This window comes from Leopardus geoffroyi, chromosome B1 (assembly GCF_018350155.1).
Source record: "Leopardus geoffroyi isolate Oge1 chromosome B1, O.geoffroyi_Oge1_pat1.0, whole genome shotgun sequence".
Taxonomy (NCBI): Eukaryota; Metazoa; Chordata; class Mammalia; order Carnivora; family Felidae; genus Leopardus; species Leopardus geoffroyi.
This window is the reverse complement of record NC_059327.1, coordinates 14,387,889-14,403,798: the sequence shown is the minus strand read 5'-3', so window position 1 is coordinate 14,403,798 and position 15,910 is coordinate 14,387,889. Positions and strand designations below refer to the sequence as shown.

The 15,910-nt window shown below is 37.9% G+C and overlaps 1 protein-coding gene across 2 annotated transcripts in view; it reads right to left on the bottom strand.

Moving 5' to 3' along the window:
* TRAPPC11 (trafficking protein particle complex subunit 11) overlaps nt 1-15,910 on the bottom strand; it is a 47,522-nt gene that overhangs the window by 17,275 nt on the left and 14,337 nt on the right. For both annotated transcript variants that reach the window (XM_045452717.1, XM_045452711.1), the window contains exons 9-23: nt 15,179-15,312; nt 14,371-14,518; nt 12,311-12,404; nt 11,488-11,567; nt 11,307-11,385; nt 11,169-11,223; nt 10,688-10,833; nt 10,183-10,244; nt 9,940-10,072; nt 8,719-8,849; nt 4,905-5,060; nt 3,367-3,554; nt 3,083-3,231; nt 2,781-2,902; nt 2,131-2,250 (exon numbers count right to left, since the gene is read on the bottom strand). In XM_045452717.1, the coding sequence (XP_045308673.1) occupies nt 2,131-2,250; nt 2,781-2,902; nt 3,083-3,231; nt 3,367-3,554; nt 4,905-5,060; nt 8,719-8,849; nt 9,940-10,072; nt 10,183-10,244; nt 10,688-10,833; nt 11,169-11,223; nt 11,307-11,385; nt 11,488-11,567; nt 12,311-12,404; nt 14,371-14,518; nt 15,179-15,312 (1,797 nt within the window). The remainder of the gene's footprint in view (nt 1-2,130; nt 2,251-2,780; nt 2,903-3,082; nt 3,232-3,366; nt 3,555-4,904; nt 5,061-8,718; nt 8,850-9,939; nt 10,073-10,182; nt 10,245-10,687; nt 10,834-11,168; nt 11,224-11,306; nt 11,386-11,487; nt 11,568-12,310; nt 12,405-14,370; nt 14,519-15,178; nt 15,313-15,910) is intronic.

Genomic DNA, 15,910 nt, shown 5'->3' with positions numbered 1-15,910 from the left:
TGGAATTACCATATGACATAGTAATTCCATTACTGAATATTCATTTACCCAAAGAATATGAAAACACTAATTCAAAAGGATATATGCATCCCTGTGTTCACTGCAGCATTATTTACAATAGCCAAATTGTAGCAGCCCAAATGTCCATCAAGAGATAAATGGATAAAAAAGACGGGGTATATATATACCGTGAAATATTATTCAGCTATAAAAATGAATGAAAACTTGCTATTTGCAATCACATGGATGGAGCTAGACATCACAATGCTAAGCGAAATAAGTCAGAGAAAGACAAATACCATATGACTTCACTCACATGTGGGATTTAAGCAACAAAACAAAGGAACAAAGGGAAAAAAGACAAACAAAAAAATAGGCTCTTAACTGCAGAGAACAAACTGGTGGCTACCGGAGGGGAGGTGCGTGGGGGGGATGGGTGAAGTAGATGGAAGGGATCAAAAAAAAAGTGGCATGCACCTCAAAAATATCGTGTCTTGAGGCAAAGAGAGCATTACACACTGTTGTAGCTTGATTCCAGGATAGTTACTACATAGCAAACAATCATTTTAAAAAGATATGTTCCAAGTCTACTAGAAGCTTCATTATCAGAAGTCCTTTCCAAGGCATAGGACTCCAAAGCTGTATAGAACTTGAATGTTCTTATTTTGTAGATAGGAAACTCAGGTCAAACGGTTACATGGCTAGGCTGAGTGGACACGTTAGGAGGCCATGCTGAGATTGGCACCCTCCCCTCCTAGTTCACCAGCCATGATCCACTGTAGTGCATCAGGCTACGTGAAATCTCTGATATATTGTATGCCTTCCTCCCTTCCACTTGGGAAATATTCCTAACTCTTGTAGGATGAGTGTTGCCTCCTACTGACTCATACGATGGCGGACGGCCCAGACTCTGGGCAATGACCAAACTACAAATCCCCAGACTGATTGGCCTTCTCCTCTGCTGGCTGAGGAATCAATCAATTCCTGAGAACGGGCTGAAACAATACAGATAAGACTACGAGGACAGTAAGTATCATAATGTTCCATTACTAAAAGTGGGTACAAGCAATTACATACAATATGGTTAAATCTAAATAAAAACACGGTGCCCCCAAATCACTATAAACAGAAAACCAACAGAAAACACTGCAAAAAGCTGACAGCAGTTGCCTCCAAGGCACTGACTATGACCATGCTATTCTCATCCTCTTCTATCTGCATTTAACGAGACACAATTTTCATGAGAATCTTTTTTAATAGAAAAAATATCTCATCAAGGGAGACCTTCCATCCCCTCAAATCTTCAGCATATAATCAACTTACAGATTTTACCTAATGTGCGATTTTAGAAAGAAACACATAGGTTTGGAATCTCAAAACTTTTTTGCATGAGATCCTAAACCTGCTGATTGTACAAAAAGCCATGGAGACCAGTTTTCTAAGGTTTGAGCAGTGAATGCCATAGTACATCGTTTATAATAAATGTAAGTGATTAAAAAAAAAAACCTAAGGGGCGCCTGGGTGGCGCAGTCGGTTAAGCGTCCGACTTCAGCCAGGTCACGATCTCGTGGTCCGGGAGTTCGAGCCCCGTGTCAGGCTCTGGGCTGATGGCTCAGAGCCTGGAGCCTGTTTCCGATTCTGTGTCTCCCTCTCTCTCTGCCCCTCCCCCGTTCATGCTCTGTCTCTCTCTGTCCCAAAAATAAATAAACGTTGAAAAAAAAATTAAAAAAAACAAAAAACAAAAAAAAAACCTAAGATGTTTAATTAAAATCTGTAATAGACTACAAGCACCTAAGCTGCTTATTTTACAGGTAAAAAAAACATAAAATAGGGAACGCCCCACGTATGATGCTTCCCGAAGTAGCCATGAGAAGTAATACCTTGTGGGGCGCCCGGGTGGTGCAGTCGGTTAAGCGTCCGACTTCAGCCAGGTCACGATCTCGCGGTCCGTGAGTTCGAGCCCCGCGTCAGGCTCTGGGCTGATGGCTCAGAGCCTGGAGCCTGTTTCCGATTCTGTGTCTCCCTCTCTCTCTGCCCCTCCCCCGTTCATGCTCTGTCTCTCTCTGTCCCAAAAATAAATAAACGTTGAAAAAAAAAAAAAATTAAAAAAAAAAAAAAAAGAAGTAATACCTTGTGACACTTGCAAACAATTTCTTTGTCTTCAATAGTTGTATTGATCAGGTAAGAAACATACACGAGAAACATTCTTGAACCTACTGTTCCACAGCGAACATATAACATTTTTTCCAGCTGTAACAAAATAAAAGTATTTTAATTTAATAATTTAGAGATTTCTTCCTGGTATATACTCTAGGATAATGTTCCCACCTTTTGGAGTTTACTGTACCAGCTGACTAAATTCTTGAACCCTGTTTACAGGCTGTTCTTGCCACAGTATATGTGGGACCAACCAGTACTATCCCACCTTTTTTATTATCATTCCCAACTGCCCAAGAACTGTGTTTCGTTTGGAAATAAAAGTTGCTTGAAAGGCTATTTCACAAAGTTACAAACTTAATGTTATTCAGTTATTTTATCAGGCAACTAATTCTCCACATCAGGGCCATTTGTTCTAAAACCCCTTGTATAAAACTGCTTACAACATCTTATGCATCTAAATATGTGTAAACATCTTACACATTTAAGTGTTAAAAACATGCATTAGTTAAATCCCATTTGTAGTCTCAGAATATGCTGTTACAATGTTCTCTAAAACTCACTACATATTTAAAACCTCAATCTAGTTGATTTCCTCCCCAGTCATAGGTGACCAAGTTCACCTGTTCCCCTGGATGTAAGTCTCCGATAGGAATGTCAGTGAGTAAAGCCGGATAGGACTCGTCACATAGTTCTGTTCCATGAAGAGACACATGAGTTTTCTGAGTTAAATTGGCATCCTGTCCTGAAAGTGTTAATATCAGTGTTTTAAAATACGGAGCATTCGGACATTATCCTAACAATTACTACTTCATAGAGAGCATCTTTCACGACCATATTTTAAACAAACTTCCTGTGGTTGACACCACTGATACTTATTTTCTGTTGAACAAACACTGATCAAATGTGGAAAAGGCATGTTTACCAGGTTTTAAACCAGCGGTGAGCTTCACGTCTCTGATTTGGGTCTTTTCATGGGACTGAACAGTCACAACCAAACAATACATTTCATTCGTCAGGGCAGGAGGGTCATGCCGCAGATGCACGGAAATGTTTGGAACTCTGGAAATAATCCTTCGGGGGGGGGGGGGGGGGAGAAAAACCCAAAACCTTAGCTAAGCAACCGATTAAAAAAAAAAAACAAGTTCTTCAAAGTATTTAAAAGAAGTAAGATGACCTTCCTCAATCTGCCTAGCAAGGTCGACTTACATCGTGCTGGCCTGAATGACTATGCTGTCCCAGTGAAGCTCATTGTCAGGGAGCTTGGGCCGTCTTTTGAAAGAACGCGAGGCCTGCAAGGCTTCTTGGGAGGAGGCAGCGTCCCCTCCTCCTCCCTGCCAATTTAAAACCACACATCTTCCCGACTCGTGGCCCAGAACTAGATCGACCGAGGTAATCTGAAAGATGGAGGGTTGTCAGACATGCCACCTCATACTTGTCACCATCCCTCTCGACGAGTTACACAGCAATTGCTGGTGTGTGGAGTTCATCTAGAGACCCCCCGGGTGAAGTCAGAACACCTGCTGTACAGCTGTCCCTGACATCTGTTAGCTGTGACACTGACTAGGTTCCACCCGCTTCACCTTTAAACAGAGATAATAACCTGACATAACAAATGCTCAATTAGTGGTTGCTGAGTGAGACACATGAATATTTTCATGACCATTAGCACACTCATAACCGAACTCCTAATTCCACACATGTTTTTTCCCCAAAGACACGTATAATACTATTAACTGAATAAATATTCCTTTCAACAAAATCCATTAACAAATGTACTCGAAACAGTATTACTAATTATGATTTCCATCTGGTAGCCTTCCTTAGTATCTTATAAAAAATATGTAATTAGGGATTTAGTCAAAATCATAAAAAAAACTTTAAGTGAATAAGCAAAATCTCTGGATATTGGTTAATAATAAAATCAACAGATTCACAGATACTGTTATGGGAATATTGGTAGTACAGTCTTACGTTTCTATCTTAGAAATGGCCCAAAGTTTAGATGAACCAACTATCGCCATTTAACCATGGAAAACAAGCTTACCATATACTAATCACTATTCCAAGCAATTTACGTTAACTGATTTAATCCTCACAAAACACTAAGAGGTAGGGACCATCATTATCCCCACTTTACAAGATGAGTAAACTGAGACACAAAGAGGTTAAGTAATTGCACAGAGCCCCACACTAGTAGGCTGGAGAGTTGGAATTTAAACCCATGAAGTTTGGCTCCAGAATTTACGCTCAATAAAATTATTACTTCTATCATATATTTCTAAAGTCATTTTAATTATGTACATTAAAGGAATCCTTTAAATATATACATTTTTTTAAAAAAAAAGCATTCAGAAATGTTTAGACATCAAAATGATATATATCTCTAGTGTGAATTATGTCATTATATAAAATATAATTGGTACAGTGTATAATATAGTATTTTGTTTGAAATTCCTTAACTGATTACATAGCCATTAAAACTGAGGTTGGTCTTATGTACTAACCGGAAAGGATGCCTCATATATACTAGTAAGTAAAAAGAGCTAACTATAGAATATTATGTACAGTATAGTCTCAAAAAAAGAAAACCTACCAAACCATGATGAACGATTTCCCTTAGGAAGTCCAGGTGGAATATTTTCATTTTTTACTTAATAAACTTGTGTATTACTGACATTTTTTTCTGACGTACACATATTACTTTTGTCATTTAAAGCATGTTTTAAACAAATTTCATCACTAACCTCAATTTTCTTCCCCACATCTTCAGTTTTTGCAACAAATTGAAATAAAAACTTCCTTGTTTTACCAGGAACTAAGCACATCTTTCCCTGGGTCAAATTTTCTAAAACTTCACTTGCTTTAGTTGCTTCTTCGATTACGCAGAACTGGTTATATTCCTGTAAAAGACGTCAGCAAGGGTCACTGTTTATACACAGCAAGTGTCACATGTTTTGCTCACACTAAACAAAAATGATTCGGAGGTTGGTAAATTTACCTGCAGTATAACTAAAGCATTATGAAGGGTGATTAATGGGAGGTATTTTATGCCAAACGGAAACACTTATCCACTCACTGCTGCCACAAGGTAGAGACAATTCACCACATACAAGCTGATTTCTGAAAACATTTACAAATCCCAGAGAAGCAAAGATTTATTCTTTGTTTCACTGGACACTACTATCTACTATATTTTTTAAAAAGAGCTTTCTTTTTACGTGGCTTCTGTGACATCCTTCTTGACTACTTCCTGTTTTTCCCTCAATTAGTGGGAAAGGTCTTTCCCTCAAAGGTCTTTTCTTCTTCTTGTCCCCTTAATTCAGAGGCTCCACAGGCTTAGTCTTCGGCTTTCAGTTCTACTCTCTTTATGTTCATTTCATTCCAGAGTTTATCCATTTTTACATGTTCTGTACCTCTATGCTAATATTTCCCACATTAAAAACTAACTCTGTCCTATTTCTTTAACCAAAAGTTCGTATCCACAAATGTCAAGAGGTTAATTCCACTACCACTCAAAGTTAGCATGTCCCAAACTCAATGTACATCTACCTTCCTAGAAGAGCACACTCCTTCTGCGATAAATAGAGGTGAGAAAGGGAGACCTCTTTCTTGTGCACGTCTATGGAATCAACATTCTCATCCACTCAGTAAGCAGTAAGAACTTCCCAAGAGCTGTCTTCTACCCCAGCAGATGAGTTATCTTACAGAAAATTCTTATTAGTTAAGTTTAATACTTGCCTTCGAGTTTTCATTTCTATTCTGTGCTTCTGAAACCTAAGGACTACTTTTTTTTTCTTCTGATTCAGATCTTGAATTTCAAATAACGCATATTCAGAATATAATCTAACTTTAAAAATGAACTGCTTTACATTTGAACATTTTAAATTAGTTTTTAATTAGTCTGTTTGTTGTTTAAGAAAAGGGGGGAAAGAAATGGAATAGTAGGATATTAACAGCAAAAGTACAATAAGAATCTCTCTATTCATCCTCTAATTCCAGATTTAGAATATCTCCCCAAAACTGTCACCATCGAACAAAAAAAAAAAAAAAAAAAAAAAAAGTATCTGACCTGGGAGAGCTTACATGCTAACAAGGAAAACAAATGACTTACCAATGAATCACACAGACAAAAATGAAACCACAGGTGTGGTAAGTACTACAGAGGGCTACGGCCAGGAAAATCAGCTAGGCAGGGGGGGTGTCCCTGAGGAAGTAAGGCTTTTAAGGGGATAAAACATGAAAAGGAATTAAGAAGAAGTAACATCACATACTCCTGTCCTACTACGGTGTGATCTCAATCACATGTGGAATCTGTAACTCATAGAAACAGGGTAAAATGGTGGATGCGAAGGGTTGGGGTATAAACTTCCAGTTACAAGACAATAGGTTCTGGGATCTAAGGGGCAGCATGGCGACTATAATTAATAATGCTGTATTACATACTTGAAAGTTGCTGAGACGGTAGATCCTAAATGTTCCCACCACAAAAGTAATTATGTAAGGTAACTGTGGTCATATTCTGCAGTATATGCGTTTCAAATCATCTTGTAGGTACACTTTAGCTATAAAATACACACACAAATGAATTGCTTTTTGGTGGGGGTGGGGGCAGGGGCTGTCCTTTATTCTTTACCCTATACACACACCCAGCAATCCAGACTTCTCTATTCATAGACGCCTCCCGTAGGCCTTTCTTCCTTCCCATCCCCACCGACAGCGTCTTCATCCAAGTCCTCACACGTTAGTACTGGGAAGCACACTAAAGAGGCTCTGGTTGGTTTCCAGAAGATCCTTTCTTTCTATTTTGTCACTGGAATAAAGTGTCTTAAATTCTAAGTTTCATGCTCTTGCTTTAAAATCCTCAAACTAGGGGCACCTGGTTGCTCAGTCGGTTAAACATCTCACGGTCTGTGGGTTCGAGCCCCACGTCGGGCTCTGTGCTGACAGCTCAGGGCACGGAGCCTGCTTTGGACTCTGTGTCTCCCTCTCTCTCTGTTCCTCCCCTGCTCATGCTCTCTCACAAACACAAACATTAAAAAAATGTTTTTCGTATACAAATAAATGAAATTCTCCAACTACTCAGAAGGAATCTTTGGGTAATCGTTCAAAACTGAATGAAGCACACCGGTCTGCAGGTGACCCAGGTTCAGCCAACCGATTCTCTTACAGGGTTACTGCTCAGTTGTGAAGACAGAAAAATCTAGTAAAGCAGGTGAAGCTCTTTCTTTACCACTGTCCAATAAATAGAACATGAATAAGTGAATGAATAAAGAAACCTTTAAATGCGCTGAGCTCGAGTTCCTGTAAGCCACGGAGCCTTGCCTCCCACGGGCCCCTCGCTGCCCACACGCCCGGAACGGGAACGCCTGCCTCCACCCAGCGTTTGCAAGTGCCAAGCCTGCTCCCCCTCTCATCTCTTTATAGCTCCCTTCATCTCATCTTCATTCTTGAAACTTCCGCCTTCTTCTCTGGCACGCCTACTCTAACTGTATTTCTGGCTTACGCCACGTAATTTAGTCCGCGTTACCTACTAGGGCAATCTGTGAGTCAGTCCTGGCCCCTGCCCCCAGAACGCTTCCATTTTAACAGAGCTGACATATGCTAAACGTTCACAGGCTCACCTCGACGCTAAGAACACTGTAACTCTCATTAAACGCTTGCTGGTTAAAGGCTCCATGTGCTTTCTGGGGGACCAGAAGATAATTGTCTATTATGTGAGCTTCTAATCGGAATATTTGGAATGTAATCAAGTAGCTGATCACACTGTAACACACTACAAAAATGTGCAAGTGTATATAATCCTGGCCCTGCAGAAAGAAAAAGCTGCTTATATGTGCACACACAGAAAATGTCTAGACTGTTCAAGAAGTTACCAGCAATGACTTCTGGGCAATGGAGTTGGACAGAGCACGCTTACTTTTCATTTTATATCCATCCAGTCCACTTTACTTTAACACCAACCGTTTAGTAGTTTTATAATAAAAAACTAATACCGTTGTTAGAATACAAAACAAATGATTTAAAAATTAAATTACATTCATCCTGAATAGATCTCATTTGAAATTCAAGTTATGTATCACAAAAGATAAAGTTCTTATAGTTCGTAAGGATGGAATAATAACAAAACTTAAAGAAAAGCGTAAGAGTAAGTAAAACTTGAATGGCTGATACAGAAGTGAGAACTATAAATATATTTATTTTCAGATAGAGTTTACCAAAGCCCATTTGTTACTATGAAACCATTATGACCTAAAATTCACTAAGCTCATTTCATCTAATTTAAAATAAGCTACATTAAGATATACACATGCTAGGGGTGCCTGGGCGGCTCAGTAGGCTAACCGTCCGACTTCAGCTCATCTCACAGCCATGGGTTCGAGCCCCATGTCGGGCTCTGTGCTGACAGCTCAGAGTCTGGAGCCTGCCTCAGATTCTGTGTCTCCCTCTCTCTCTGCCCCTCCCCCGCTCATGCTCTCTTTCTCTCTTGAAAATAAACAAACATTAAAAAATTTTTTTTTAAAAGATACAGGGTAAAAATACATTAAAAGCGACCGTTACCTGATTATTGAAGCTGACACAGAGCTTGGAAAACCTAATGGGATGTGGACAATCAGCCTTCAGATAGACATCAAACCGCACAGGAACATCAACATGAAAACTTGGGGCGTGAAACTTGGCTTTGCATTGAACTAGAAATAAAACAGAGAGAGCAGAGTCACACAGTACAAGACCGTCTAGACACACAAATTACTCTGATCCGCGCTTACTCTTCAGAAAGGAAACACCTACATGGGATATCCTCTTTTTTTTTAAGTGGCTTTTTTTTTTTTTTTTTTTTTGAGAGAGAGAGAGCATAAGTGAGGAAGGGGCAGAGAGACAGAGTCACAAGTGGGTTTTGTACTGACAGACAGTGCAGACACAGGGCTCAAACTCACGAACCGTGAGATCATAACCTGAGCCAAAGTCGGATGCTTAACTGACTGAGCCACCCAGGTGCCTCTTTAATTTTTAAATTTTTTTTCCCTCTTTTTATTTATTTGAGAGAGAAGGAGAATGAGTGGGGAAGAGGGGGAGAGGGAGAAAGAGAGAGAGAGAGAGAGAGAGGGAGGGAGGGAGGGAGAGAGAGAGAGAGAGAGAGAGAGAGAGAGAGAATCCCAAGCAGGCTCCATACTCAGTGCAGAGCCTGATGCAGGGCTTGATCCTACTATCCTGGGATCATGACCTGAGCTGAAATCAAGGGTCAGACACTCAAGTAAATGGGCCACCCAGGCACCCCTACACTGGACATTCTTACTGAATTCTGTACTTGAAGCATTTCAACACAAAAATATAGTTCACTTAAAACAAAACAAAACAAATTTAAATACAACACAACTCCAAAACTACCTTTAATTCTAAAAACATAGTTGCTCCTGAAATGTAACGAACATAGAATTTTAAAGGGAAAAAACCATTTTGTTCTTTTTAACTTATTTCAAAATACCTGCCCAGGCATTACAGAATAAACTCTTTAAATAACTGTCTTTTCAAATGCATTTCAAATCACATCTAAAGTACAAACAGGCAGGGTAGATTTTAATATGTAAACTAACTATTTAAAATTCTGAACATCTTTTTAAGTCAATGGTGAGGGAAAAAAAAAATCACAATTTTTATCTATAGAATGACGTATTTTGAGCATTCTTTCTTTGACTTTCTTATTTATTATTCTCCATCTATTCATTTTGTAGCAAAAAGGATAACCTCTCTGAGGTAACACTGTAGATGCCAGCTACCCACCAAATGGCACAAAGTCCTGCACTCCTATTGTGAAAACATTGCTGCCGGCCAGAGAAACTCGGTCCGCCCACAGCTTCTGAGCCGTTTTCACTGCTAAGATATCACAGTCAGGTTCAGGATCAGGACTTTCATTCTGCACCAACACAGAGCACAATTCATTCAGCCAGTTACAGAAAATACACAGATACAGATCTAGGTATACATATCCCCAGGACATATTTTATACAAAGAACTCCAACCTACCATCAAAACATTTATGAGGTTCTTTTCTATCCGAGATTTCTGGTCCTCTTTCAGAGTGGAAGCTGACATGAAAGAGGGAAAAAAAGCTACAACTGTAAGATGAGCAAGTAAGTCTACTAGCCCCACCGAAGGGATCAAAATACCGTAGAAAAAATATGTCTTCTAAGACGGCTAAGCACCATTCCAGACAACGTACAACAGCACGGCTTTCTATGTTAGCCCCAATGCTCTATATACTTGCATTTGAACTCCATATGAAGAATCGTTTCATGCCATGTTTAAAAAAAAAAAAAAATAGGAAGAAGAATTTTGTTCTTCTCAACTATCATGAGACCTCGACTACAGTAAGTTCCATGAAAGTAAGAGTCCTTTCGCTTGGCAAACTGATCTGCACATGGTAAAAGTACTATCAAAGATTTGAGAATTATTCTTTCAGTTTGAGGAAGCTTAAAGATGCTGCATAATTTTAAAGAATCAGAATTTTACTGTAAGAGCACCAAGTTACCTCTTCCAAGGAGTTCTAGGGAATAAGTAATGTAATCTTTTAACTGGGCCATGAGGTAGGAACACTTCAGAGCTGTAGTCAATATGGACGTGAGCAGGGTCCACCACCCTTCACTCCGGTAATCACACATCACGTAATCCAGCAACCTGTCAGAAGGCAAAATGTCAGACATGCTGAAACGGAGTCACAAAGAAAGGGCCTAAGGACTCCGTGGAGAAAATAACGTGCCTTACCCACGTTATATACATGTCAGAAAACTTACTGAAATAGTTTAACAGGTATTTTCACATTTAGCTAAACGTGAGGTTTCCTAAGACTTTGAGAATGATTGTACCAACAGATAGTACTTGAAAAAAATACCGCAGAAATGGAGTTTAATAGAAATAGAAACATGGAAATAATCAATCCTTCAAAACAAATTTCTAATTTTGCTGTAAAGTAATCGGATTACTTAGAAAAATAAATAGGGAACAGGACTCACTTCAAAGCTTTGGTATAATCCTTTGCATAATAATATTCCTCTCCCATTTGAACCACTGTAAAGGAAATAAGATTTGTATGTGCATAATTTTAAGTTATTCAAAGCTGCATGAAACTGTGGCATATTATGGATACATACTTAGATGACTTTTCATTCTTGGACATTTATATTTCTTAAATTGTGCAACAGCATTGCTCAGAAGAGTTATTATTATTTCCTGTTAGAAGAGAGAAAAGTGTGAAACATTCCAATAAAAAGAATCTCATGTTTTCCTCGACTATTCCAAAACATAGTTTAGATTGGGAAACAAAAAACTTACAGAGTGAACAACACTTCTCTCCTTCAGCTGAATGGCAAGAATTCCCATCTTCTCTTTTTCAGGATCAGAAAGATCAAAACCTGTGTAAGATAAGACGCAACCCATTTTGGATAGCTCATTTAACATAAATCCTTCATAGGCACATTGGATGTGTACACTCCTTGAATCCTTTACTTTAAAATAACGTATTTAAGATTCTTAGACATTCTAGAATTTTAAAGATCCTAAGAGACAGCTTTATGAGCATGGGAACTTCTCTGTGATCTCTGTTCGGAAGAGAACATTACTGAATTCAGCATTCTCTTGCCTAGCGATATCAACCACCTGATGAATAATATCAATTATCATTCTCAATACAGAATATACTTTCTGGAGGTTAAGGTATATAATTGCTTAACAGTTAAAGCGTGATTGCCACAAAAATTGCTAAATTAAGTATTTATCAAACGCAAAAAAGATACAGAGAAATTTTTCAGGAGATACAAGTTAATACTGTTTTAAAATATCAAATCTAATAAATCATTAAAGTTAACTGGAATTAAAATATTTAAATAGCCTAAAGTGGCTTATTAATTGTGACTTTAAGAGATGTCCGAATGTTTTAATCATACTCACATCTTTAATTAGAAGTTATTCTAAGATGTAGTGATATAAATAAAACATTCTAAAAACTAAAGAACTGAAAATCTTTAAGAAGATGCTTTAAAAGACACATTTTTACCTCAACATAATGTGTTATGGCCTATATAGCCAATGGAAAACTGTGATAGCAATCTGTGCCTTTTGAGGTTGAGAGAAAAGAAAGGAGGGAAAAATCATTTACTTAGTACTCCTTGTCGCCATGATCTTTGTCCATAAAAGTCAAGAACACCTGTTTGTGTTTCTAACGGATCAGGATTGGGATACATCACAGAAGCCTGTAAAGTAAAACACAACCCTAATTAAGAGTTTACGTAGCCTCTCGCAAACCAACTCTCTTCAGTCTTTGACAGAATAAAAACATTTCCAAAAATACAAACACCAAATACATGTTCAGATATCATAGTTGCGAATACTTCAACACACACTAAATTTTCACAAAAATTGAAATAAATGTTTCACTTAATATTTAGGCAGTATCATAAAAATTAAATTGAATAAATCAGTCTGATTGTGACAAATGATTTCATAGTAGCTAACTCTTCTACATTTCCTTTTCATCTTTGCTAAAATAAACCAATAAAAATGTGTTACAAATTATGCTTGACGTTTATTCCACACATATAAGTGCTTTTTGTGCAAATGAAAATACAGTAATGTGACAAGGAGTTTTAAAAAGAAGACACTATTTTCCTTCCTTATCACTTGTGTATTCAATCCTGGTATTGTCTGGGGTGGGATATTTTTGGCACCGGAATTTACAAATTTATACCTTTTTCTTTTTTATAATTTTTTTCCCTCTGAAACGGCACAGACATATAATGCAAGTACATTGTTGAAAAATACAGAAAACATCCGAAAGGAAATGAATAAAAATTTAAATTACTTATAAACCTATTACCACTGTTGACAATGTATACCTTAGTCTTCCAGATTTTGTACACAAACATTTATTTGTTATTAACTGGAATAATTTTTCAACCTGCTTTTTTCCTTTAAATACATTCTGTAAATTTCACATCATTAACTATTCTTCTAAAACATTATTTTTCATGGCTGCCTGCTGTTACATTTTAACAAATTCCCTATCGTTCATTTTGTTATTTATATTTTACGTTATAATTAATAAGTCTGTCCGAAGAACTTTATAATTAAATCTTAGTATTTATCTCTTAGGATCCCTTATCTGCCTTAGACTTCCTGAAAATGAAAATCATATGCAAATAACATGGTAGAAAATAGTCTGGTTATATCATGGTTTAAGGGAAAAAAAAAAATCCAACCTTTTAAGTACTAATATGCAAACTGTTTTTGGACTAGTTTTTTAAGTAGTACTGTTGATGATATTCATCTGTCTTCAGAGAAGAAAACTGCAGATTTTAAAGGACAAAAACTGATACAACTATACAAACGTAGATGTATTTATACATGTATGCGCCACGTTATTTTAAAAGTGCTTCTGGGGAAACTGGTATCTAACTATAATCACCCACGAGAAAGGCAAAATGAAATGTTAAGAAACTGCAATTAAAATTCTGCCACAGATTCTTAAGAGTTTTCCACAGAGAAAAACCCCAGGAAGAGAAAGAAGTCCAACGTTATCCTCTCTGGTGGGTCAAAATAAAGCACATTCCTCCAAAGTCCTTCAAACTCCTACAGCCGTGATCAGTGGAAACAACAAGATGGAGTTATGTTACGGCACAGACTAAACTGTGACTTTTTTTTTTTAAACTGTGACTTTTTTTTTTTTTTTCCAAAGTTTATTTATTTTTGGGACAGAGAGAGACAGAGCATGAACGGGGGAGGGGCAGAGAGAGAGGGAGACACAGAATCGGAAATAGGCTCCAGGCTCTGAGCCATCAGCCCAGAGCCCGACGCGGGGCTCGAACTCACGGACCGCGAGATCGTGACCTCGCTGAAGTCGGACGCTTAACCGACTGCGCCACCCAGGCGCCCCTAAACTGTGACTTTTATTTGAAAGTAATTTGCTCTTGTCTAAATCACTAACTTATGGTCAATCATAAACTGGTTCTTCACCAGAAAAACTTCTGCTTAATCCACAGGTGAAAATTATTTTCAGGCTAAAACTGAAAATAATCATAATCCCTAAAACTATTAAAGATAAAAACTGATGATATTCAAAGGCTTGGAAAAAAATGATCAACATTAATCAGTCTTATCTTCCTTCAAGAGAAGGTTAATCCACTTCCTAAATGCCACGTAAGCCAAGAGTTGGTAACTTACCTCATGGTTACAGAGGGTTTTTGCAAGCTGCTTCCGCTCCTGGGCATAGTATGCTGCCTGCTGGTAATAGAAACCAGGATTCTGAGTTTGAATAGCTGTCAACCCTAACTTAATAGCTTCATCAAATAAATCTCCAAAGGCCTGGAATCTTAAAGAAAAAAAAAAAAAAAATCAAGAAAAAAAAAGATGAAAAAGAAAAAGGAAAGAAAAAGAAGCTTACTTCTAATAATTATTCATTCTCAAACCATAACCTCAGCAGACTGTGTTAAAATAATGCTAATGAGGAACTGCAAATTTTGGGGGTTTCTTTGTAAATACGAACACACACTAATTATAGGCTATAGATAAATTCTGCGTTTAAGTCAACTCTTCTGTACTGGCAAACCTTGATAAATATACCATCAAAGTGTTATGTCAACATAGTTCCCACCAGTCAGAAACATCCATGTTTCTGGGAACAATTTCACTTGGGGACTGTTAAACATCATTCTCAAATAGCAAGTTCCAGGCCAGGAGGGCTTTTCTTTTATTCCCTGCTATAGGCTCAGTACCTAGACATGTGGCAGAAACTCCGTAAATACACGTTGAATGAGAGAGATGGTACCATGAATTAAGTGATTTCCGCTAAGGAATTCTATGAATCAATATCTACCATTACTGGAAACATACTTATGCTAGATCTCTAAAAGCCCACTTACTGACAAAAAGCTTAGCTCCATGTAGAACTTAGAGTCCATGCTAATTCCATTCCTTCAAATCCCAAGTATTGAAAGAAAAAAAAATTCCAAAAGTACAATTTAAAACATACTGTTTAGACATCCATGCGGCGTGCTCAAAAGACAACTCTGCGCTTCCGATTTTTTTCTTACACAAGTCTATGTGCTTTCGGAACTGAGCGATTGCGTCCAGTGGGGTGTTGTGCTGAAAACACAGCCTACAGATCTGCAAAAGGTGGAATCAACCCCAAAATAAAGAAGAAAATAAGGTCAAAAGGTGTATTCATTTAAAAATATGTAAAACGTGAGACGCACTTTAAAAAGACTATGAAATTTCCTCTCAGGTTCTTGGCAACGGAATTGGTTTTCTCTATTAGAATCGTTATGCTAAAACCAGAGGTTATGTCTCCTTGATAAATGAAACAAAATTATTCCATATTTGCACCGTATACCTTAGAAAACCTTAAAAGTATAGAATAGGGGCGCCTGGGTGGCTCAGTCAGGTAAGCATCCCACTTGACTCAGGTCATGATCTCACAGTTTGTGGGTTCGAGACCCGCGTCGGGCTCTGTGCTGACAGCTCAGAGCCTGGAGCCTGCTTCGGATTCTGTATCTCCCTCTCTCTCTGCTCCTCCCTGCTCACGCCCTATCTCTCTCTCTCTCAAAATAAATAAACATTAAAAACAAAAAAAGTGTAGAATACACAAAAATTATACTCAATGAAGAACACAAAGATTGGTGAAAATTAAATACTACCTCCCCAAGCACAGACTATAACTGTCAGAAAGCTATAAAGATTTTTCTGTACCACAATTACAGCACAA